The following is a 24,441-nucleotide window of genomic DNA, read 5'->3' as shown; positions in this document are numbered from 1 at the left end:
TTTCATTTTTATACAGGATCTTCATTACCATAATTTTTGAAACAGAATCTCCAATGAGTTCCAAAAAAGGACCAATGGCACACTCCTTACTGATGGCTTGTATGTGTATGAAATGTAATAAAAATGTTTTCAATGGTAAAAAGTATGTTCCAGACATCATCAACTGATGAACGGACAGACAGTGTCATATCAAAATACGTCCTGTCAAAATTGTCATATTTAATTACATGATAAACACAGTTGATGATATATAGCTTGCGATAAACAATTTTTTAATTAATCTCAAATCATAAAACGTTAAATATTTTCCCTTTTTTTTTAAACACATTTGATAAGGGTTTAATGACCTATATAACATTATCATAATGCCATAAAAAATTAATGTAGAATTTCTGGTGAGGGCAAGCCACTGAATTTGCATTGTATAATGTATAATGAAAGACTTACTTTGTACAAATGTGATGTTGCCGGCCTGTTGGAGGCTTTGTTGGATCTGAGTGATGTTGGAGTTGTCTATCCCTGGCTTTCTGCCTTGCAGATTCAGGTTAGTGAGTGTGGTGTTGGGTGGGGGTGTTGGGGTGGGGATCGGAGTCTTCACACTGTGAACTGAGGTCACAGAAGTCGGACCCTGGGGAAACAGCTGACCTTGACCTGCAAACACAAGCAATATTACTTTAGTCAATTCTATATTTAATTTGATGTTAAGTCCATGTTCCAAATCTCTTCACATGTACTTAAGAAATAGGCTTTTAAGAATTGAACCGAATTTCTCATAATGCATCTCAATTATATGCCCCCCCCCCCCCCCTCCAATGAGGGCTCCACCTTCATGTATAAATGCTGAGTAACCTGGCCCTGTGACGTTCCATACTAAGTTTGAGGGCTCCACTTTCAAGTATCAATGCTGTGTAACCGGGCCCTGTGAGGTTCCATACTAAGCTTGAGGGCTCCATCTTTCCTGTATAAATGCTGAGTAACCTGGCCCTGTGAGGTTCCATCCTAAGTTTGAGGGCTCCATCCTTCCTGTATAAATGCTGAGTAACCTGGCCCTGTGAGGTTCCATACTAAGTTGGAGGGCTCCACTTTCATGTATAAATGCTGAGTAACCTGGCCCTGTGAGGTTCCATACTAAGTTTGAGGGCTCTACCTTCATGTATAAATGCTGAGTAACCTGGCCCTGTGAGGTTCCATACTAAGTTTGAGAGCTCCACCTTCATGTATAAATGCTGAGTAACCGGGCCTTGTGAGGTTCCATACTAAGTTTGAGGGCTCCATCCTTCCTGGATAAATGCTGAGTAACCTGGCCCTGTGAGGTTCAATACTAAGTTTGAGGGCTCCACTTTCATGTATAAATGCTGAGTAACATGGCCCTGTGAGGTTCCATACTAAGTTTGAGGGCTCCACTTTCATGTATAAATGCTGAGTAACATGGCCCTGTGAGGTTCCATACTAAGTTTGAGGGCTCCACCTTCATGTATAAATGCTGAGTAACCGGGCCCTGTGAGGTTCCATACTAAGTTTGAGAGCTCCACCTTCATGTATAAATGCTGAGTAACCGGGCCCTGTGAGGTTCCATACTAAGTTTGGGGGCTCCATCCTTCCTGTATAAATGCTGAGTAACCTGGCCCTGTGAGGTTCCATACTAAGTTTGAGAGCTGCACTTTCATGTATAAATGCTGAGTAACCGGGCCCTGTGAGGTTCCGTACTAAGTTTGAGGGCTCCATCCTTCCTGTATAAATGCTGAGTAACCGGGCCCTGTGAGGTTCCATACTAAGTTTGAGGCCTCCAACCTTCCTGTATAAATGCTGAGTAACCGGGCCCTGTGAGGTTCCATACTAAGTTTGGGGGCTCCATCCTTCCTGTATAAATGCTGAGTAACCGGGCCCTGTGAGGTTCCGTACTAAGTTTGAGGGCTCCATCCTTCCTGTATAAATGCTGAGTAACCGGGCCCTGTGAGGTTCCATACTAAGTTTTGTTCAACCCATTGCTTGTTTTGGACCATAATCTTGTTGTGCCATGATATCCCCTCACTAGCCCTTCAGACAGATGAGCTGACATCACAGTTCAATGATCAACATGATGTTTTACCTGTAGATGTGGGTGTTGATGCTGGACAACATGATGTTTTACCTGTAGATGTGGGTGTTGACGCTGGACTCTGATCTGGCGTGTTGGGTATAGACCTGTAATAGTTAAAAGTTGATATTCAAGTAAAGATATGTGTGGCTCTTAATTTGGTTATAGGTCTAGAAAAGGTTATTTATTACAAATGGAAATACAGAATACATGGTATAGGTTACAGATGAATATCTGCCAATACAAAAAATTGTGATCTGAACATTCAAATGTAAAATCAAAATTGTCAAAAAGATTGTGGAGTCGAAACAACAATCACACTGACAAAATTACTAGCAGTCTACCATCTTTTCACCGTCACCTTAAACCTATACATCACCACCATCTGTAAAACATATCTGTATCAATTCACCTTTGTCCAATTCCATGGTGGCCTAGTTTGGTACGAGACAGCGTCTGTGATTGGTGACTTGTTGGCTGTTTCTGTATGTTAAGCTGCAGCTGATTGGGTGCTTGTGAAGTGCTTCCCGGGGCTGAAAGGAAAAACAGTTGTGTCAAAATTTCTGTTTTAAAGTTTTCTGACAATCATCTGATAAACGGTCTCTTGCTTTGTCACCTCCAGTGTATCAATACATCATGATGGAAGACCAGGTTCTCCAAGAGCTGATGCGGTATATCACAGTAAATAGAAGCTAAAATAAGTCAGTGTTTAATTTTGTAAAGGATCAATAACACACGACATCCATCAGGGAACCATTTTTAATAATTATGATGACAGCACAAACAAATTATATTAAAAGTAAAAATATTCACATCATGATATTTAAAATTGTGAATGCCTTCACGCATTATCTTTAATTTCATACTGTGCAAAATATAAGTGAGGAACAGTATCGTAAAAATGTTGGACCAGCCTTAATAAATAAGTTTCCTGCTGGAGCTATGGTGAGTGAGAGCTGTATGGGGACATACCTGCTGGAGCTAGGGTGAGTAAGAGCTGTATGGGGACATGCCTGCTGGAGCTAGGGTGAGTGAGAGCTGTATGGGGATGTACCTGCTGGAGCTATGGTGAGTGAGAGCTGTATGGGGACGTACCTACTGGAGCTAGGGTGAGTGAGAGCTGTATGGGGACATGCCTGCTGGAGCTAGGGTGAGCGAGAGCTGTATGGGGATGTACCTGCTGGAGCAATAGTGAGTGAGAGCTGTATGGGGACGTACCTACTGGAGCTAGGGTGAGTGAGAGCTGTATGGGGACGTTCCTGCTGGAGCTAGGGTGAGTGAGAGCTGTATAGGGACGTACCTGCTGGAGCTAGGGTGAGTGAGATCTGTATGGGGACGTACCTGCTGGAGCTAGGGTGAGTGAGATCTGTATGGGGACGTACCTGCTGGAGCTATGGTGAGTGAAAGCTGTATGGGTATGTACCTGCTGGAGCTAGGGTGAGTGAGAGCTGTATGGAGACGTACCTGCTGGAGCTAGGGTAAGTGAGAGCTGTATGGGGACATACCTGCTGGAGCTATGGTGAGTGGGAGCTGTATGGGGATGTACCTGCTGAAGTTATGGTGAGTGAGAGCTGTATGGGGACATACCTGCTTGAGCTAGGGTGAGTGAGAGCTGTATGGGGACGTACCTGCTGGAGCTAGGGTAAGTGAGAGCTGTATGGGGACATACTTGCTGGAGCTATGGTGAGTGAGAGCTGTATGGGGACATACCTGCTGGAGCTATAGTGAGTGAGAGCTGTACGGGGACGTACCTGCTGGAGCTATAGTGAGTGAGAGCTGTATGGGTATGTACCTGCTGGAGCTATGGTGAGTGAGAGCTGTATGGGTATGTACCTGCTGGAGCTAGGGTGAGTGAGAGCTGTAAGGGGACGTACCTGCTGGAGCTAGGGGAAGTGAGAGCTGTATGGGGACATACTTGCTGGAGCTATGGTGAGAGAGAGCTGTATGGGGACATACCTGCTTGAGCTAGGGTGAGTGAGAGCTGTATGGGGACATCCTGCTGGAGCTATAGTGAGTGAGAGCTGTATGGGGACGTACCTGCTGGAGCTATGGTGAGTGAGAGCTGTATGGGGACATTCCTCTTGCCAGCCAGTAGTCCAGCAGCTGTGGTTCCACTCTGTGGGTCAGGCTATCACAGACAAAAGTAAACATTCCGATCATACAGTGTGGATATGTTGCTATAGCAATAGTAAAACCCGGTACAGTTACACCCTGCTAGTTCAGGTTGTCAGGTTGTCCTACTATCTTGCCTTTCAAACAAATTTCTTTTTGTATAAATAATAATTTATTTACAAACCAGCTTCAACCGATCGCTCTCTATCATGTTTGTTTACTGTTGAGTTACTGGTTGTTATGTTCCCCGATTCTGAAAATATTTCTCTCTTTTTCTTTTTTATAATAGATCTTTCTAATATGTTAGGGATCTTTTACTTGTCATGACATACATGGGCAATGGTAAGGTTTGTAGAGTTGTTTGAGAATCATTGTAATGGTGAGAGTTGTGGTGGTGTACCTTTGTCATGGTGAGTTATGGTGACTTACCTGGGCAGTAGTGAGAGTTGTGGTGACTTACCTGGGCAGTAGTGAGAGTTATGGTGACTTACCTGGGCAGTAGTAAGAGTTATGGTGACTTACCTGGGCAGTAGTGAGAGTTTTGGTGACTTACCTGTACAGTAGTGAGAGTTGTGGTGACTTACCTGGGCAGTAGTGAGAGTTGTGGGGACTTACCTGTGCAGTAGTGAGAGTTGTGGTGACTTATCTGTACAGTAGTGAGAGTTGTGGTGACTTCCCTGTACAGTAGTGAGAGTTGTGGTGACTTCCCTGTACAGTAGTGAGAGTTGTGGTGACTTCCCTGTCCAGTAGTGAGAGTTGTGGTGACTTATCTGTACAGTAGTGAGAGTTGTGGTGACTTCCCTGGGCAGTAGTGAGAGTTGTGGTGACTTATCTGTACAGTAGTGAGAGTTGTGGTGACTTCCCTGTACAGTAGTGAGAGTTGTGGTGACTTCCCTGTCCAGTAGTGAGAGTTGTGGTGACTTACCTGGGCCGTAGTGAGAGTTGTGGTGACTTACCTGGGCCGTAGTGAGAGTTGTGGTGACTTACCTGGGCAGTAGTTAGAGTTGTGGTGACTAGCCTCTGCGGTTGTGAGAGTTTTGGTGACTTACCTGGGCAGTAGTGAGAGTTTTGGTGACTTACCTGGGCAGTAGTGAGAGTTGTGGTGACTTACCTGGGCAGTAGTGAGAGTTGTGGTGACTTATCTGTACCGTAGTGAGGGTTGTGGTGACTTACCTGTAAAGTAGTGAGAGTTGTGGTGACTTACCTGTGCAGTTGTGAGAGTTGTGGTGACTTACCTGTGCAGTAGTGAGAGTTGTGGTGACTTACGTGTACAGTAGTGAGAGTTGTGGTGACTTACTTGGGCAGTAGTGAGAGTTGTGGTGACTTGCCTTGGCAGTAGTGAGGGTTGTGGTGACTTACCTGGGCAGTAGTGAGAGTTGTGGTGACTTATCTGTACAGTAGTGAGGGTTGTGGTGACTTACCTGTACAGTAGTGAGAGTTGTGGTGACTTACCTGGGCAGTTGTGAGAGTTGGGGTGACTTACCTGGGCAGTTGTGAGAGTTGTGGGGACTTACCTGGGCAGTTGTGAGAGTTGTGGTGACTTACCTGTCCAGTAGTGAGAGTTGTGGTGACTTACCTGTGCAGTTGTGAGAGTTGTGGTGACTTACCTTGGCAGTAGTGAGAGTTGTGGTGACTTACCCGGGCAGTTGTGAGAGTTGTGGTGACTTACCTGTACAGGAGGGAGAGGTGGGGTGACTTACCTGGGCAGTTGTGAGAGTTGTGGTGACTTACCTGTGCAGTTGTGAGAGTTGTGGTGACTTACCTGGGCAGTAGTGAGAGTTGCCGTGACAGCTTGGCGACTCATGAGAGCCTGCGCAGCAGTGATTGTGATACCAGGAGTGGAGGTGGTCAGCGTGGTCTGGGTGTATTCTATGTGGGGGGCGTGGCCTGGTTTCTGAGTTGTTATCTTTACTGCACGCCGTCCCTCCTCAGTGAAGATCTCCTTAAACTGCTGCAAGTACCTACAGTAATAATGAAGTACTTATTGATGATCTAAAGCAACTTAGACATTCTTCCATTACTCTGTCCTAAGTGACTTACTGACCAACATAATCTCAAGGATGCTTGGGAAGTAGCTTTCATCGTCAGACTCTGTCCTAAGTGACTTACTGACCAGAGATAATCTCAAGGATGCTGAGGAAATAGCTTTCATCGTCAGACTCTGTCCTAAGTGGCTTACTGACCACAGATAATCTCAGGGATACTTGGGAAGTAGCTTTCATTGATAGGAGGAGAAGTATACTTGAAGTCAAAGTGTGGAATTAAGATAGTAATATCGTTCAATGTGTGCAATGTATCAAGCTGAATGTTGTTCTGTATATATTTATACTTACTTGTCAACAACACTTTTTGTTCTCAAGTTAAACCTGAAATATAAGAGGATAAAAGAATTAACAACAGGTATATGAGAATCAATGGTTATATTCAGCAAACAAAGCACTTTGAGGTTGTATTGTTTACACAACAATCCTAAAATACCATTTATAGCAATATGCTGTTATCTCACACATTTTATTTTTTTCAAAAACTGCAAGTTATAGACCTTGTAGTAAATATCAAACTTCAGTCCGAGTGGTCTATTTTATGTTGTACACCCTATACCTGACTACATACGTGCAAGTCTTTCCTCGCGAGTTCTCCTTGTAGTCGTGGTCCAGATACAGAGTACCAAAGTACATATCATCAGACTTCCGTTTCCTTATACTCAGTCGAGCCAGTAGTTTTTTCTCTGTGTTGATGTCTCGCTCCAGTGTGGTCTCTTCAACCAATTCCTGTGATTATACACATACAGATATTGTAGAAATATTGTTCAATAGCGGGGCATTTTTTTTTTTGAACTTCTGCCACTTCACTTGTGCATGAGAAATAAATCCAGAACAATGTATATTAAAGAGTTTCCCTGTCAAATACTTAAAAAACAGAGTCACATAACAACTCTGAATGAAACAACTTGCACTGGATAAAATTAGCCTCAAATAATGTCAACTTATGATACTCTCAGTAAAGAAGTACAATGTCCTTATGAATCTTTCTTCATATAACTATTTCTGTTACATTTAAAAGTGAACATTTATCAGTAAGAATGTCTATTGATTAAATAAACATCATAGGAGAAATAAACAGCAAAGCTGTAGAGTTTAACATTTCAGGACCTCTTTCACACTTATAATTATATAGCAATGTGAATATGGGGTAGTGGAACCTTGGTACATGTAATACATGTACTTGAGGAACAGTTTTCCATAAGGAGCTATCGATGTTGGTGAGAATCAGAACACAAGTTAATACAAGACAGAAATATTGGCAATTTTTTTTATTTATTTTTTTCACTTAAGAAATTGAAATTGAAGCAGTCTAGATATTGAACTTCAAAACTATCAAACTTAAGCTCTGCTAAATTCATTTTCTATCAGGATTGTTGATATTTTGTGTGTTTGACCTGTTGTCTTCCATTCCAACCCTGTCAGCTAGCTGTAGCCACTTTAAAATCCATCCTTACTTAATACCATTATTACATTTACCCATTGTATACTATTTATATACAGTAATGCCTATTGTTTCATTGGCTGCAAACTTCATCAACAACATAATCTCAAGGCCCCATTTCCTCATTGCTGAACAATTTCATCATATGTCCCTCCCAATAGTTGTTATATTGACAAACCACTTTAGAATGACGAAATTGTACAGGACGAATTGTGGCTGTGTTATAAAGCTTACTTGAAGGTTGAACTCAGTCTAAAACTGAATCCTTCCCTCCTTCCCAGATTCAAACTAATCCATTAGGAGACTTACCAGGACATTATTGGGGGTCATTTCAGGAGGTTCCTGGGCCGTAGCGTACTTCTCCACCTGTTAAAATCCACACAGATTTTATACAGATTATGTCAAGTTAACAAGATTTTTTGCAAAAGGTTAAAGATATGAAGGAGTAAGAATGAACAAGTGAGTGTGAAAAGTACTATTGTAAGATATTTAATACTGAAAACTTTAAAAAAAAAAATAAAAAAAAAATGTTTTTATTATTAATTGATAACACTAGTACTGCTGCAAAGATTATCTTGTATGCAGCATTTTTTAAACTTTCTTTAGCACAAACACAAAAATCTTCTTTAGTAATGTTAGTACAATTTGATGATTATATACCAGGAACAAAAACAAAATAAAAGAGTACCTGTGATCCAGAGAGGAAATGTTTGTAATACTTACATCAACAGTCTCCGGTACAGACAGCTGGACAAGTCTCTGTTGCCACATGTCCACCGGCTACAAAAAGTACAGCATACATACAATCACTTTATATAAGATCAGATTTACATAAACTTTAATTCTGTAATCAAATTTCACATTCAATGAGCTTGAGAGTTAATGTTTTCAAAGAAAACCACAACATATTATTTGAACATTTTTATACAACTAAGGTAATTCAATGCAGTTTAAAAATTACAGGTATGTATACAAATTACAGGTATGTCTAAAAATCTACCAAGCATTTTATTTGGCAGTCCCTGTCATTTTGCTTAGTTCATAATCAAACTTAAGACACTTGGAACAACATTTACCCGGGTTAACAAGTTTAATCTACACTGAAATCTACCGTAGAACCTATCATAGGTTTGGCTGTAAAACAATCTCCAAATTATCGAGGAAACAAACCAACCTTATGAACAATCTAAATGGCATATTGCTCTACAGAGCAGTTTGATCAATATTTATTTGTCTTTAAGAAAATCTCATTGGAAAACCACTAGCCAACAAGAGTGGAGGATGTACTTTTCAAATCATTAAATTCTAGTAGGTCAGTACAATTTACTTTTACCCAGAGGCAAATTAAAACGGCAATGTTCTAATACCACAAAGTCAACTTGGTACCAAACAAGGACTTTATTTCCGTATGATGTAGGGTGTTACCGGTTTTCCTATTTTTAAGTTGACATTAGGAGTATGTGTGCGTGACTTCTTTTTCTGTAAGAAGTCCAACAGTCTCAGCTCCTTGGGTGCTGCGGCCTGAGCAAACTTTCTCTTCCTGTTGATGGCAGCTTGGGTATATTTTTTTACAGATCTGTAGAGAAATGTAATAAGATGTACAAGTTATAAAATAAAAATTTTACGGTGAAGACATTTTTAATACCTATTGTCTAAAGATAAACATTGTAATGGGAAATTTTGCTGCAGTATAACTGTTGCCCGTCTCACCCTTCAAACATCCTCAATACTCCAGTGGCTATGCTAACTTATGTTCTCTGCACCCCTTGAATATGTCACGACAAAATCAGAGGCTTAGTGTCCATCGCCTCATAGATAGTAAAAGAAGACTAGATTATCCTTTGATGTACATCAAAAGAATCCAGAGACAGCCTAATGGTAAAATTGACCGACTCTGAAGTTGGGTGTTGTTCCTTTGTAATTTTCAAAGGACAGGTATCAGCCTAGTGACTGGTCAGCTGTTTTACCTGGGATTAATCAAATAGCTATCAGCATGCATTAAGTTTTGCCACGACATACTCAAGGGGCACAGAGAGTGTATGTGAGCATAACTCCTGAAGTAATGAGAATGCCCTTTGAAATAAGGGCAAATTTATTATAATGGTGAATATAAGGACACATCATATCCTATATAGTAATAACATGTGAAAGGCGAAATTCACTCTTGGTCAAATATTTATCTGGACAAGAATATACCAGCATACTTATTGTCTAGCAAAGAGATGAAATACATATTGTCTAGTAAAGATTTTTATCATATGAATACTGTGTTATGCAGTTTCAAAAAACCATCAAATAAATTATGTTAATGTAATGTGTTTAGTATCACTTCTGAAATGAATGTGACGTCACGTCATTGTGAAGCAGAAACAGTTTTCATCATTTTAGAGGCGGCCAAGTGCAAAATATTTGTATCAGATGACATTCATACAGTTTACTTTGTATTAAATGATAAAAAGAATCTGTCTTAGGTTTCCCTTCATATTTGATCTATGATAGTCGTTTTGGCTTTTTCATATTTGCTCACCAGAGGCTTGCAAACATGAAAAATCCAAAACGACTATCATAAATCTGATATGAAGGGAAACTTATGACAGATCCTCTATATAATACACAGGGGACTGGTAAAGGGAAATAATCACCTTTTCAGTAAGGGAGTGTTAAATTTCTTTTTATCATACTGTTGCCGATTAGCCACCAGTAACACTGAGGGGGAGGGGTCCAAACAGATAGGGTCCTCTGTCGCTAGTATCAACTGACTTTCCAAGGTCAATAGGTCATCTGGTGTCCATCTATGTCCATCACTGGACAGATTGTAGATGTCCGATAGCAAGGACTAAAAGGCAAAGAATGTATAGATATATAGGTAAAATGATAAATTAAAACAATTTATATTTCCATAATAGGATTTTATGGTTACTTAATCAAAATAATACACTTAATAATGGTTACTTAATCAAAAGAATACACTCAATAATAACATAAGTGATAAATAGTAAGGACAACTAGACAACACCAACTCCTATGATTAAATATTAGTGACTAGAAATCAACTGACTGGGAACATCAAACACATTGAACTTATAATACAGGCATTTGAACTCTTTACATCTTATAAGTGGTACTTATAGTTATACAGTGTATCTATATATGGATAATGGAATGTTATCATGAACTTGTTTTTTTTAAATTAACACAGTAAACCCAAATTTTGTTTCAGTAATTTTTGTGTTATAGCCTTTTAAAATGCTTGGTGTATAATTTCCATTTACCGCTGATATGTCAAAGTTGTCTGAATACCAGATTTAAATATGTCACATCTGAAGTGAAAAATTTCACCCAACACAATTGAAAAGGTATTCTAAAGACTAAACTTACCTGTTGGGAGGGTTTGAGCAGTACATACCGTGTGTTGTGTCTAAACATACCTGTTGGGAGGGTTTGAGCAGTACATACTGTGTGTCGTGTCTAAACTTACCTGTTGGGAGGGTTTGAGCAGTACAGACTGTGTGTCGTGTCTAAACTTACCTGTTGGGAGGGGTTGAGCAGTACACACTGTGTGTCGTGTCTAAACATACCTGTTGGGAGGGTTTGAGCAGTACACACTGTGAGTCGTGTCTAAACTTACCTGTTGGGAGGGTTTGAGCAGTACATACTGTGTGGCGTGTCTAAACTTACCTGTTGTGAGGGTTTGAGCAGTACATACTGTGTATCGTGTCTAAACTTAACTGTTGGGAGGGTTTGAGGCTTTGAGCAGTACATACCGTGTGTTGTGTATAAACTTACCTGTTGGGAGGGTTTGAGCAGTACATACCGTGTGTTGTGTCTAAACTTACCTGTTGGGAGGGATTGAGCAGTACATACTGTGTGTCGTGTCTAAACTTACCTGTTTTGAGGGTTTGAGCAGTACATACTGTGTATCGTGTCTAAACTTACCTGTTGGGAGGGTTTGAGGCTTTGAGCAGTACATACCGTGTGTTGTGTCTAAACTTACCTGTTGGGAGGGTTTGAGCAGTACATACCGTGTGTTGTGTCTAAACTTACCTGTTGGGAGGGTTTGAGCAGTACAGACTGTGTGTCGTGTCTAAACTTACCTGTTGGGAGGCTTTGACCAGTACATACTGTGTGTCGTGTCTAAACTTACCTGTTTTGAGGGTTTGAGCAGTACATACTGTGTATCGTGTCTAAACTTAACTGTTGGGAGGGTTTGAGGCTTTGAGCAGTACATACCGTGTGTTGTGTATAAACTTACCTGTTGGGAGGGTTTGAGCAGTACAGACTGTGTGTCGTGTCTAAACTTACCTGTTGGGAGGCTTTGACCAGTACATACTGTGTGTCGTGTCTAAACTTACCTGTTGGGAGGGTTTGAGCAGTACATACTGTGCGTCGTGTCTAAAGTTACCTGTTGGGAGGGTTTGAGCAGTACACACTGTGAGTCGTGTCTAAACTTACCTGTTGGGAGGGTTTGAGGCTTTGAGCAGTACATACTGTGTGTCGTGTCTAAACTTACCTGTTGGGAGGCTTTGACCAGTACATACTGTGTGTCGTGTCTAAACTTACCTGTTTTGAGGGTTTGAGCAGTACATACTGTGTATCGTGTCTAAACTTAACTGTTGGGAGGGTTTGAGGCTTTGAGCAGTACATACCGTGTGTTGTGTCTAAACTTACCTGTTGGGAGGGTTTGAGCAGTACATACTGTGTGTCATATCCACCATTGGCAGATCTACGGTAATCTCTCACCTCCACAATTACACAGCCACTATAGAACACATTCACCTGTAACAACACAGAAAGTACCAGACAGCGGTGAGGGAATGCCATGGTTCAGGTTGTTTAGTGGTGATTATACATATATTTAGTGGGTTTATACAGAAACGTTTACTTGATACTTTAAGAATTCAGTTACTGTCAGTGCTTCAGAAAAAATTATAACATAAACAAAACCACAAAATTCATTTCACTTTAACAACCATTAAAGTCGAAAAAAAGCAATCTAGTGGGATGTACAGTGTACACTCGACTTTAACAAATGACCTGATACTGTAACATGAAAACAATTATACTAACTAGTCTTAAGTGTATTAACCTCTCAATTGAAATTGAAAGATTCCCAATATCACACGTCAATTTTTTTATCTTTTTAATACCATACATTTAAACGTCACTGATAAGTTATCCATAAGATTGCTATAGACAATTATAATATAAACTCCAAAAGGTAACAGCTTACCTGAGCTCGTTCCAACAAGTCAACAAGAAATGGAGGTAGCTGAAATATGATAAATAAAAGTCAATGAAGGCTTCATCAGCAAAAAAATAAATTGAGATTCCAAACACAGACGAAAGCAGAAGAGATTATTTTCCACCAAACAAAGTTATGCATAAGCAAATACCTACAACTAAATATCAGACAAATGGAGAAGTATGCTCATGAATACAAATATATTAATTCAAAGTTCAGTCATGAATTTTAACATTGATTATTGATCAAACTCTGTTGTATGGGTATACAATATACAGGAGAATGTCACATTCATTTGATATTTAGATTGTCATTATCTATCAATGGCTAGGTACTCCCACAAACAAACATGATACACATGATATCAAGTGTCGCTTTCCCTCAATGTATAATGGCTAGGTACTCCCACACACAAACGTGATACACATGATATCAAGTGTCGCTTTCCCTCAATGTATAATGGCTAGGTACTCCCACACCCAAACATGATATCAAGTGTCGCTTTCCCTCAATGTATAATGGCTAGGTACTCCCACACCCAAACATGATACACATGATATCAAGTGTCGCTTTCCCTCAATGTATAATGGCTAGGTACTCCCACACACAAACATGATACACATGATATCAAGTGTTGCTTTCCCTCAATGTATAATGGCTAGGTACTCCCACACACAAACATGATACACATGATATCAAGTGTCGCTTTCCCTCAATGTATAATGGCTAGGTACTCCCACACACAAACATGATACACATGATATCAAGTGTCGCTTTCCCTCAATGTATAATGGCTAGGTACTCCCACACACAAACATGATACACATGATATCAAGTGTCGCTTTCCCTCAATGTATAATGGCTAGGTACTCCCACACACAAACATGATACACATGATATCAAGTGTCGCTTTCCCTCAATGTATAATGGCTAGGTACTCCCACACACAAACATGATACACATGATATCAAGTGTCGCTTTCCCTCAATGTATAATGGCTAGGTACTCCCACACACAAACATGATACACATGATATCAAGTGTCGCTTTCCCTCAATGTATAATGGCTAGGTACTCCCACACACAAACATGATACACATGATATCAAGTGTCGCTTTCCCTCAATGTATAATGGCTAGGTACTCCCACACACAAACATGATACACATGATATCAAGTGTCGCTTTCCCTCAATGTATAATGGCTAGGTACTCCCACACACAAACATGATACACATGATATCAAGTGTCGCTTTCCCTCAATGTATAATGGCTAGGTACTCCCACACACAAACATGATACACATGATATCAAGTGTCGCTTTCCCTCAATGTATAATGGCTAGGTACTCCCACACACAAACATGATACACATGATATCAAGTGTCGCTTTCCCTCAATGTATAATGGCTAGGTACTCCCACACACAAACATGATACACATGATATCAAGTGTCGCTTTCCCTCAATGTATAATGGCTAGGTACTCCCACACACAAACATGATACACATGATATCAAGTGTCGCTTTCCCTCAATGTATAATGGCTAGGTACTCCCACACACAAACATGATACACATGATATCAAGTGTCGCTTTCCCTCAATGTATAATGGCTAGGTACTCCCACACACAAACATGATACACATGATATCAAGTGTCGCTTTCCCTCAATGTATAATGGCTAGGTACTCCCACACACAAACATGATACACATGATATCAAGTGTCGCTTTCCCTCAATGTATAATGGCTAGGTACTCCCACACACAAACATGATACACATGATATCAAGTGTCGCTTTCCCTCAATGTATAATGGCTAGGTACTCCCACACACAAACATGATACACATGATATCAAGTGTCGCTTTCCCTCAATGTATAATGGCTAGGTACTCCCACACACAAACATGATACACATGATATCAAGTGTCGCTTTCCCTCAATGTATAATGGCTAGGTACTCCCACACACAAACATGATACACATGATATCAAGTGTCGCTTTCCCTCAATGTATAATGGCTAGGTACTCCCACACACAAACATGATACACATGATATCAAGTGTCGCTTTCCCTCAATGTATAATGGCTAGGTACTCCCACACACAAACATGATACACATGATATCAAGTGTCGCTTTCCCTCAATGTATAATGGCTAGGTACTCCCACACACAAACATGATACACATGATATCAAGTGTCGCTTTCCCTCAATGTATAATGGCTAGGTACTCCCACACACAAACATGATACACATGATATCAAGTGTCGCTTTCCCTCAATGTATAATGGCTAGGTACTCCCACACACAAACATGATACACATGATATCAAGTGTCGCTTTCCCTCAATGTATAATGGCTAGGTACTCCCACACACAAACATGATACACATGATATCAAGTGTCGCTTTCCCTCAATGTATAATGGCTAGGTACTCCCACACACAAACATGATACACATGATATCAAGTGTCGCTTTCCCTCAATGTATAATGGCTAGGTACTCCCACACACAAACATGATACACATGATATCAAGTGTCGCTTTCCCTCAATGTATAATGGCTAGGTACTCCCACACACAAACATGATACACATGATATCAAGTGTCGCTTTCCCTCAATGTATAATGGCTAGGTACTCCCACACACAAACATGATACACATGATATCAAGTGTCGCTTTCCCTCAATGTATAATGGCTAGGTACTCCCACACACAAACATGATACACATGATATCAAGTGTCGCTTTCCCTCAATGTATAATGGCTAGGTACTCCCACACACAAACATGATACACATGATATCAAGTGTCGCTTTCCCTCAATGTATAATGGCTAGGTACTCCCACACACAAACATGATACACATGATATCAAGTGTCGCTTTCCCTCAATGTATAATGGCTAGGTACTCCCACACACAAACATGATACACATGATATCAAGTGTCGCTTTCCCTCAATGTATAATGGCTAGGTACTCCCACACACAAACATGATACACATGATATCAAGTGTCGCTTTCCCTCAATGTATAATGGCTAGGTACTCCCACACACAAACATGATACACATGATATCAAGTGTCGCTTTCCCTCAATGTATAATGGCTAGGTACTCCCACACACAAACATGATACACATGATATCAAGTGTCGCTTTCCCTCAATGTATAATGGCTAGGTACTCCCACACACAAACATGATACACATGATATCAAGTGTCGCTTTCCCTCAATGTATAATGGCTAGGTACTCCCACACACAAACATGATACACATGATATCAAGTGTCGCTTTCCCTCAATGTATAATGGCTAGGTACTCCCACACACAAACATGATACACATGATATCAAGTGTCGCTTTCCCTCAATGTATAATGGCTAGGTACTCCCACACACAAACATGATACACATGATATCAAGTGTCGCTTTCCCTCAATGTATAATGGCTAGGTACTCCCACACACAAACATGATACACATGATATCAAGTGTCGCTTTCCCTCAATGTATAATGGCTAGGTACTCCCACACACAAACATGATACACATGATATCAAGTGTCGCTTTCCCTCAATGTATAATGGCTAGGTACTCCCACACACAAACATGATACACATGATATCAAGTGTCGCTTTCCCTCAATGTATAATGGCTAGGTACTCCCACACACAAACATGATACACATGATATCAAGTGTCGCTTTCCCTCAATGTATAATGGCTAGGTACTCCCACACACAAACATGATACACATGATATCAAGTGTCGCTTTCCCTCAATGTATAATGGCTAGGTACTCCCACACACAAACATGATACACATGATATCAAGTGTCGCTTTCCCTCAATGTATAATGGCTAGGTACTCCCACACACAAACATGATACACATGATATCAAGTGTTGCTTTCCCTCAATGTATAATGGCTAGGTACTCCCACACACAAACATGATACACATGATATCAAGTGTCGCTTTCCCTCAATGTATAATGTTTCATATACATGGCAAAACACAAGATTATTCCAAATCTTAATACACATATAAAAAAACTTCAGGCTAAAACGGTTGATCAAGATACCAAAACAGAAGTAGTATTACTTATAAAGGTAACTTAAATCTACAAAAAATACATCATTTACACTAATTTACATTGATAGTTCTGTCTTCCTTCTGTATTTTACAACAACAACAAAATACTAACTGAAATAAATCATTAAATTACTTACCTCTGAAGAATCAATGTATTCCAGCAATTCTGATACCTAAAATGTACACCCAGGTATTACTAAGGTTATCACAAAACGTACACCCAGGTATTACTAATGTTATCACAAACGTACACCCAGGTATTACTAAGGTTATCACAAAACATACACCCAGGTATTACTAAGGTTATCACAAAACGTACACCTAGGTGTTATTAATGTTATCACAAAACCTACACCCAGGTGTTACTAATGTTATCACAAAACGTACACCCAGGTATTACTAATGTTATCACAAAATGTACACCCAGGTATTACTAAGGTTATCAAAAAACGTACACCCAGGTATTACTTATGTTATCACAAAACGTACACCCAGGTATTACTAATGTTATCACAAAACGTACACCCAGGTATTACTAATGTTATCACAAAACATACACCCAGGTATTACTTATGTTATCACAAAATGTACACCCAGGTATTACTAAGGTTATCACAAAACGTACACCCAGGTATTATTAATGTTATCACAAAACCTACACCCAGGTGTTACTAATGTTATCACAAAACGTACACCCAGGTATTACAAATGTTATCACAAAACGTACACCCAGGTATTACTAATGTTATCACAAAACGTACACACAGGTGTTACTAATGTTATCACAAAACGTACCCCCAGGCAGGTATTACTAATGTTATCACAAAACATACACCCAGGAATTACTAATGTTATCACAAAACGTGCACCCAGGTATTACTAATGTTATCACGAAACATACACCCAGGTATTACTTATGTTATCACAAAATGTACACCCAGGTATTACTAAGGCTATCACAAAACGTACACCCAGGTATTCCTAATGTTATCACAAAACGTACACACAGGTGTTACTAATGTTATCACAAAACATACGCCCAGGTATTACTTATGTTATCACAAAATGTACACCCAGGTATTACTAAGGCTATCACAAAACGTACACCCAGGTACTACTAATGTTATCACAAAACATACTCCCAGGTATTACTTATGTTATCACAAAATGTACACCCAGGTATTACTAAGGCTATCACAAAACGTACACACAGGTGTTACTAATGTTATCACAAAACGTCCACCCAGGTATTACTAATGTTATCACAAAACATACACCCAGGTATTACTAATGTTATCACAAAACGTATTCATTGATCAGTAGATACTCACATACCAACAGATCAAAACTGATGTCGAGACGTTAGATGTAGTTTTTTATCCTTTATCAATAGAATATAATTCAAATTCCACTGCATAAAATAAGTGCTAAATTTACATCACATACTTGTTCTCATACGCATAAAACACCTGGTACAAGTACCACACTCTATGCTTGTGTTCATTTCTGATTTAGCCAACACAGAAATTATCACATTCTAGTAATGCAGCTATGACATTTTTATTTATTTTTTCAAAATCAGTACCTTTTTGATTTAGATCTTGCAATTGGTGTTTATTTACCTAACAGGTATCTGATTATACAATGTGTTTATGGCTCGCAAGCCTTGTGCATGTCAATAGGAATGTTTTTATGTATTATTTACAAATTCCCTACACCGCTTCTTAATCACATGGAAGTGATCTGCTACTGCTGCAATTTTACCAACTTATAATTTCAGCCTCTCTCTTAAAGAAGATAAATCTACAATCTGCGACTCGGCTATTCACCTCGTAAGGTAACTTGAAAGTCTCCGACTCTACACCACTGCGACCTCTAAGCATCAGAGAGTAGCCCTCATTTCCCGGGTAAAGCTTCAGTATCAGACAGTTCAGACTATCACGTCTCACAAGCTTGGGCAGTAGGTTGGTGGCTCGGACCAGATCCTGAAGTATACAAAACTTTATCATAAGGCCTTATTGTACATAACAAAGTAATCAAACCAAGGACACGCAATACATGTCCGAGGAGAACAGCTCGGTCTACATCAATGTAAAAATTTGTTTGTAAAAAGTGTTTCTATTCATCAAATTTTCAAATACTTTAACCGGAAGCAAATCAATTTTGATTAATGTATTGACAAATCCATTGAAACTTTCAATTTTCATTTAACAAATAAATACAAAACAATACATTACAGGGATGCTGCTGGCCAAGTCGCACACGTAAATCATAAAACGTTTGTAAAACATACACACACATTCTGTTATTGATGGAAACTGAGCTAAACAAAAGTCAAACCAATATCAGTAAAATAAAAAAAGGTCACGGTGACCTACATTTGATATATTGGAACATGATGAAGTACTTTGTATGTTAACACCTAGAGAACAAGTATGTCACTGAAAAGTGGCTTACTGTGTCATCAGGCTGAGCCCCTGTTTCCTCAATATACAGCTCCAACAGTTTCTGGTGGATAGACTTCCTACAAAGGATAGTAGAACCATATAAATGTAGCTGAACAAACAATGGAGGCCAAAATTATAAGTAAATCTGAGACTACGTTTTTGAAAATTTGTTAGATTGGTACAAATTCAGAAACTTTTTCTGAAAGTTTAACATCATATATAAAAGTCTCTCATGTTTGTTAAGAATTAATAAATACAAAACTTAACAAAAAAGAAGTTACTGAGTGAATTTATCCTAGCTAACAATGACCCCATTCCTACTTCAAGAACATAATAGTACATGTGTTTAGCATATGTATTTTATTCAACATAAATTTCCAATAATAATTTACCAAAATATATCTGATGTCAAAGTGAAATTGCAAAGAAAGATTAGGTCACATCCACATAACAAGGGTATTATAGCCACACACATACCCTTTCGGATTGCCGGAGATTGGCTTGCTTAAAAGCTGAGAGGGCCTCTGTTTTGCTGTTTCAATCAAGTACTGAAAACAAAATTACAAATTTCATCAGATGGATTGAAACTGGTCAGTAATATAATAACATGTAAAAGCAGTAACAGATTAGATACACATATAACATAAAATTAAAATAAATCCATTTTCCCTAACATTTGATATTGATGCTCAAATCTTACATGACATCTGTCTGGTTAAGATTTCTACATTTTACAATAGTCATGTAAACCCCATTTTTGTATCAAAATGAACAAAAACTTGCAAAGCACATACATTTTCACATGTTCTTTTGAGAAACCAAATTAACCCGATTGGGACCCCACTTTCAAGAAGTTAGCACCACCACTGCTTTTATAATTATAAGTATCTATTAAATCACCAGAGATTATTAGCCTTTATCAGAACAATTTCAATGTAACTGTACATCTTATTATTTTAAAGAAGTCAGTGTTCCATTTTAGAGATATTTCTATGCAAACCTGGCCTCTGATTAACAGCTTATGTGATATTCATATCTATATGCTGCATATTGTCAATTTTATTATGTTATGGTTATAATTCATCCTTGTTTATGCAGCAGAAATAACTGTCATAATTGAAAAGCTGATGCTATCAAAGTTTCTTGTACACATATCATGTATATTCATAATTACAGAGTCTAATGTTTACCTCAGCATATTCAACATCCCTTTCAAGCTTTTCCATGGTCAGGTTATGGTATATTGTGAAAGATTCATTCTTGGGTCATTCATCTGCAAAATATATAAGATCATATATGCAGCAAGAAAACAATGTGATAACTAAACTGAGATGTCAAAATTTTAGCGTTTATCCATTGGTTTGTCAAGGTACTGTTATAAGAAAGCATCGACGATAAGAAGCAGACAGTCATATTTTTTCTGGACTCATCCAAAGCCTATGACACAGTTTCACACCAATTTCTTCTTCCCTAATAGAGTGTACAGAAGGTCCAAGACTTAAGATATTGGTAGCATTTCGCTGGTGCAGCACACCTTTTAGCAGGGCAGTAAACACTGCCGATTGGAATATAAAAAAGACCAATAATAGCTGTATCAACCAATCTGACAAAGGTCTTTGAGCTATTTTCACATTTCTTTTTAATGATAGGAAAATGGCAAAGTCAAGTTTAAAAGAAGATTTTTTTTTTTTTTTACAAAAGACATTAAATGTAAGTGTTCCTTTCAAAAATGTTGATGTAAAAAAAAACTGGAATTAAACTTATGAAAAAAGAAAATACATCTTTAAGTGTTTACTGTTTGTAGTCAACTTAACCATAAAGACCTACTTTTTGCGACTTTGCTTTAGAAAAGAGGATTTTGCACAAGCGTGTTATAATCAAGTCGAAGAGTTGTGAAACGGGAGAGAGTGTTTCCTTTAGCTATCTCAGAGAACTACTTGGTGTGCATCAATATACCGACATAATTTCGTAACTGACAGTCAACAAGATTCGCTGCCTATAAAGACATTCTACTAGCCCGAGTTTTCTCTGGCCCTGACACCAGACTTTTAGACATTTTGACTGATGGATGTCTAAAAGTCTGGTGTCAGGTACAGGGGAAACTCGGGCGAACATTCTACGAGAAAAGTCAAACTTCAGTCCGAGTAGACTAGGATGTAAACAAACCGAATAACTCAATACATCACTCAGTAAAGGTCCATAGGACGTATTTTTTCAGTGTTCAAACAATATCATGTATCATTATTATACATGGTGTTCTTATAAGATCATTACTGCAATGGAATGGCGTTATATTTAACAAGATTTGTGAATATTTACCATTAACATCTCGCACCTGCCATTTTGTTTTTAATCAAATCGATGTCGTAGATTCTCTTGAATTAGTTATATCTCACCGAGGAAGAGCAAAGCACCTTCCTGACAGGGATATATATATTTTCAATTTTAGTTCACGCCGTTCGCACAAACGATAACGACTTATCATAATTACCTCCCTTTACAACTAAAAGGGCGAAATAAGTTGCTAAGACCTACATACGTTAAATTGTATTACAATTTATACATTTGTGTTATAAATTATAAAACAAAGTTTACACGATGTGTTTGATGTCTGGAATTTCATGTATCTAAATTATACAACAATGTATGTCGTCAGATTTTTGTTTCATATTTGTTACATTGTTTGCAGGCACCTGATTCATACAGCCAGAGACGTATAATACGTCTCTGTTGCAGCGTTACATTGCGCGTGTACGTTAATCTGTATGATGTTATAATCAATCAATTAACAAACGTAGTAATTTTAGCGATATACTATGCTTAACAACGTAAATATTACTAATTTTAACACTATATTGTTATAATATTTACAACAATACATATTTCATTACACATTTTTTGATCAACATTGTACACGTATATTAGCTCAGTCAAAATGTATGTATTTATTTTGTACCATATGGTGTAGTGGCAAAAAAAAACCACTTTTGAATATCCACTTCTTTGTCTTTAAATTATTCAGCTTTTGGATACTGTAACAAAATATATCTTATTGATTTACATCACTTGATCGATCAAATTAATATTTTTGATTTTATTTGAAATATGTAAATATGATATTACCACTACGTATCTGCTGTCAATATAAAACCACTGTATATTGTTTATAAGGAGGAGGACGTTTTCTAAGTTGTATAACTTGTGTCCAATTCCTTTTGATTAAACTAACGTAAATATTGCATTTAAAACTTCACGGATCATCATATACATTCGTGTTTCTATACTCATACCGAGTTCCCCGGTGTTAGTGTACTTCTGTTAGCCGTTTGATTTATGTTGCTATCAAGCCACCTCTAACTTAGGTGTCCACTATCAATTCACTATTTATGCGGCCCGTCACGCTAGCTATCACTTATCCGGTTGTCCCTCTAAACAGATAGTACCGATCCAGTTTCTTCATTATCTAGCAGCGATAATGTGGTATTCCAACGAATCAGTCACCGCCAATTCTAGGTGTTCACTTTAAAGTCACCACTAACTTAGGTATTCACTATAAAGTCAGCACTAACTTAGGTGTCCACTATCAAGCCACCACTAACTTAGGTGTCCACTATAAAGCCACCACTAACTTAGGTGTCCCCTATAAAGCCACCACTAACTTAGGTGTCCCCTATCAAGCCACCACTAACTTAGTTGTCCACTATCAAGCCACCACTGACATAGGTGCTCACTATCAAGCCACCACTAACTGAGGTGTCCACTATCAAGCCACCACAAACTTAGGTGTTCACAATCAAGCCAGCACTAACTTAATTAGGTGTCCACTTTCAAGCCACCACTAACTTAGGTGCCCACTACCAAGCCACCACTGACATAGGTGTTCACTACAAAGCCAGCACTAACTTAGGTGTCGACTAACAAGCCCCCACTAACTTAGGTGTTCACTATAAAGTCACCACTAACTTAGGTGTCCACTACCAAGCCAGCACTAACTTAGGTGTCCACTATGAAGCCACCACTGACATAGGTGTTCACTATCAAGCAAGCCACCACTAACTTAGGTGTCCACTACCAAGCCAGCACTAACTTAGGTGTTCACAATCAAGCCAGCACTAACTTAGGTGTCGACTAACAAGCCCCCACTAACTTAGGTGTTCACTATAAAGTCACCACTAACTTAGGTGTCCAATATCAAGTCACCACTAACTTAGGTATTCACTATAAAGTCAGCCCTAACTTGGGTGTCCACTTTCAAGCCACCACTAACTTAGGTGTCCATGATCAAGTCACCACTAACTTAGGTATTCCCTATAAAGTCAGCACTAACTTAGGTGTCCACTACCAAGCCAGCACTAACTTAGGTGTTCACAATCAAGCCAGCACTAACTTAGGTGTTCACAATCAAGCCACCACTAACTTAGGTGCCCACTACCAAGCCAGCACTACCTTAGGTGTCGGCTATCAAGCCACCACTAACTTAGATGTTCACAATCAAGCCACCACTAACTTAGGTGCTCCCAATCAAGCCACCACAAACTTAGGTGTTCACAATCAAGCCAGCACTAACTTAATTAGGTGTCCACTTTCAAGCCACCACTAACTTAGGTGCCCACTACCAAGCCACCACTGACATAGGTGTTCACTATCAAGCCCCCACTAACTTAGGTGCCCCCTACCAAGCCAGCACTAACTTAGGTGTCCACTATCAAGCCAGCACTAACTTTGGTGTCCACTATCAAGTCACCACTAACTAAGGTGTCGACTATCAAGCCACCACTAACTTAGGTGTCGACTATCAAGCCACCACTAACTTAGGTGTCCACTATTAAGCCACCACTAACCTAGGTGTTCACTATCAAGCCACCACTAACTTAGGTGTCCCCTATCAAGCCACCACTGACATAGGTGTTCACTATCAAGCCAGCACTAACTTAGGTGTTCACTATCAAGTCACCTCTAACTTGGGTGTCCACTATCAAGCCACCACTGA

At 39.1% G+C, this 24,441-nt stretch overlaps 1 protein-coding gene across 1 annotated transcript in view; it reads right to left on the bottom strand.

Annotated features, from left to right (window-relative positions):
* Window positions 1–21,857, bottom strand: part of LOC110458663 (transcription factor SPT20 homolog) — a 36,572-nt gene extending 14,715 nt beyond the window's left edge. The window contains exons 1-19 of the mRNA XM_021510480.1: window positions 21,771–21,857; window positions 20,642–20,724; window positions 19,929–19,999; window positions 19,462–19,528; window positions 18,834–18,989; window positions 17,142–17,177; window positions 12,906–12,944; window positions 12,344–12,451; window positions 10,318–10,511; window positions 9,101–9,251; window positions 8,399–8,455; window positions 7,985–8,041; window positions 6,803–6,960; window positions 6,523–6,555; window positions 5,952–6,150; window positions 4,115–4,205; window positions 2,490–2,610; window positions 2,132–2,184; window positions 448–651 (exon numbers count right to left, since the gene is read on the bottom strand). Coding sequence (XP_021366155.1) covers window positions 448–651; window positions 2,132–2,184; window positions 2,490–2,610; window positions 4,115–4,205; window positions 5,952–6,150; window positions 6,523–6,555; window positions 6,803–6,960; window positions 7,985–8,041; window positions 8,399–8,455; window positions 9,101–9,251; window positions 10,318–10,511; window positions 12,344–12,451; window positions 12,906–12,944; window positions 17,142–17,177; window positions 18,834–18,989; window positions 19,462–19,528; window positions 19,929–19,999; window positions 20,642–20,677 — 1,831 coding nt within the window. The 5' untranslated portion in view covers window positions 20,678–20,724; window positions 21,771–21,857. The remainder of the gene's footprint in view (window positions 1–447; window positions 652–2,131; window positions 2,185–2,489; window positions 2,611–4,114; window positions 4,206–5,951; window positions 6,151–6,522; window positions 6,556–6,802; window positions 6,961–7,984; window positions 8,042–8,398; window positions 8,456–9,100; window positions 9,252–10,317; window positions 10,512–12,343; window positions 12,452–12,905; window positions 12,945–17,141; window positions 17,178–18,833; window positions 18,990–19,461; window positions 19,529–19,928; window positions 20,000–20,641; window positions 20,725–21,770) is intronic.
* Between the last annotated feature and the right edge of the window lie 2,584 nt (window positions 21,858–24,441).

The sequence above is a fragment of the Mizuhopecten yessoensis genome, unplaced genomic scaffold (genome assembly GCF_002113885.1).
Source record: "Mizuhopecten yessoensis strain PY_sf001 unplaced genomic scaffold, ASM211388v2 scaffold9685, whole genome shotgun sequence".
In the NCBI taxonomy this organism is placed as follows: Eukaryota; Metazoa; Mollusca; class Bivalvia; order Pectinida; family Pectinidae; genus Mizuhopecten; species Mizuhopecten yessoensis.
This window is presented reverse-complemented; position numbering and strand designations above follow the sequence as displayed.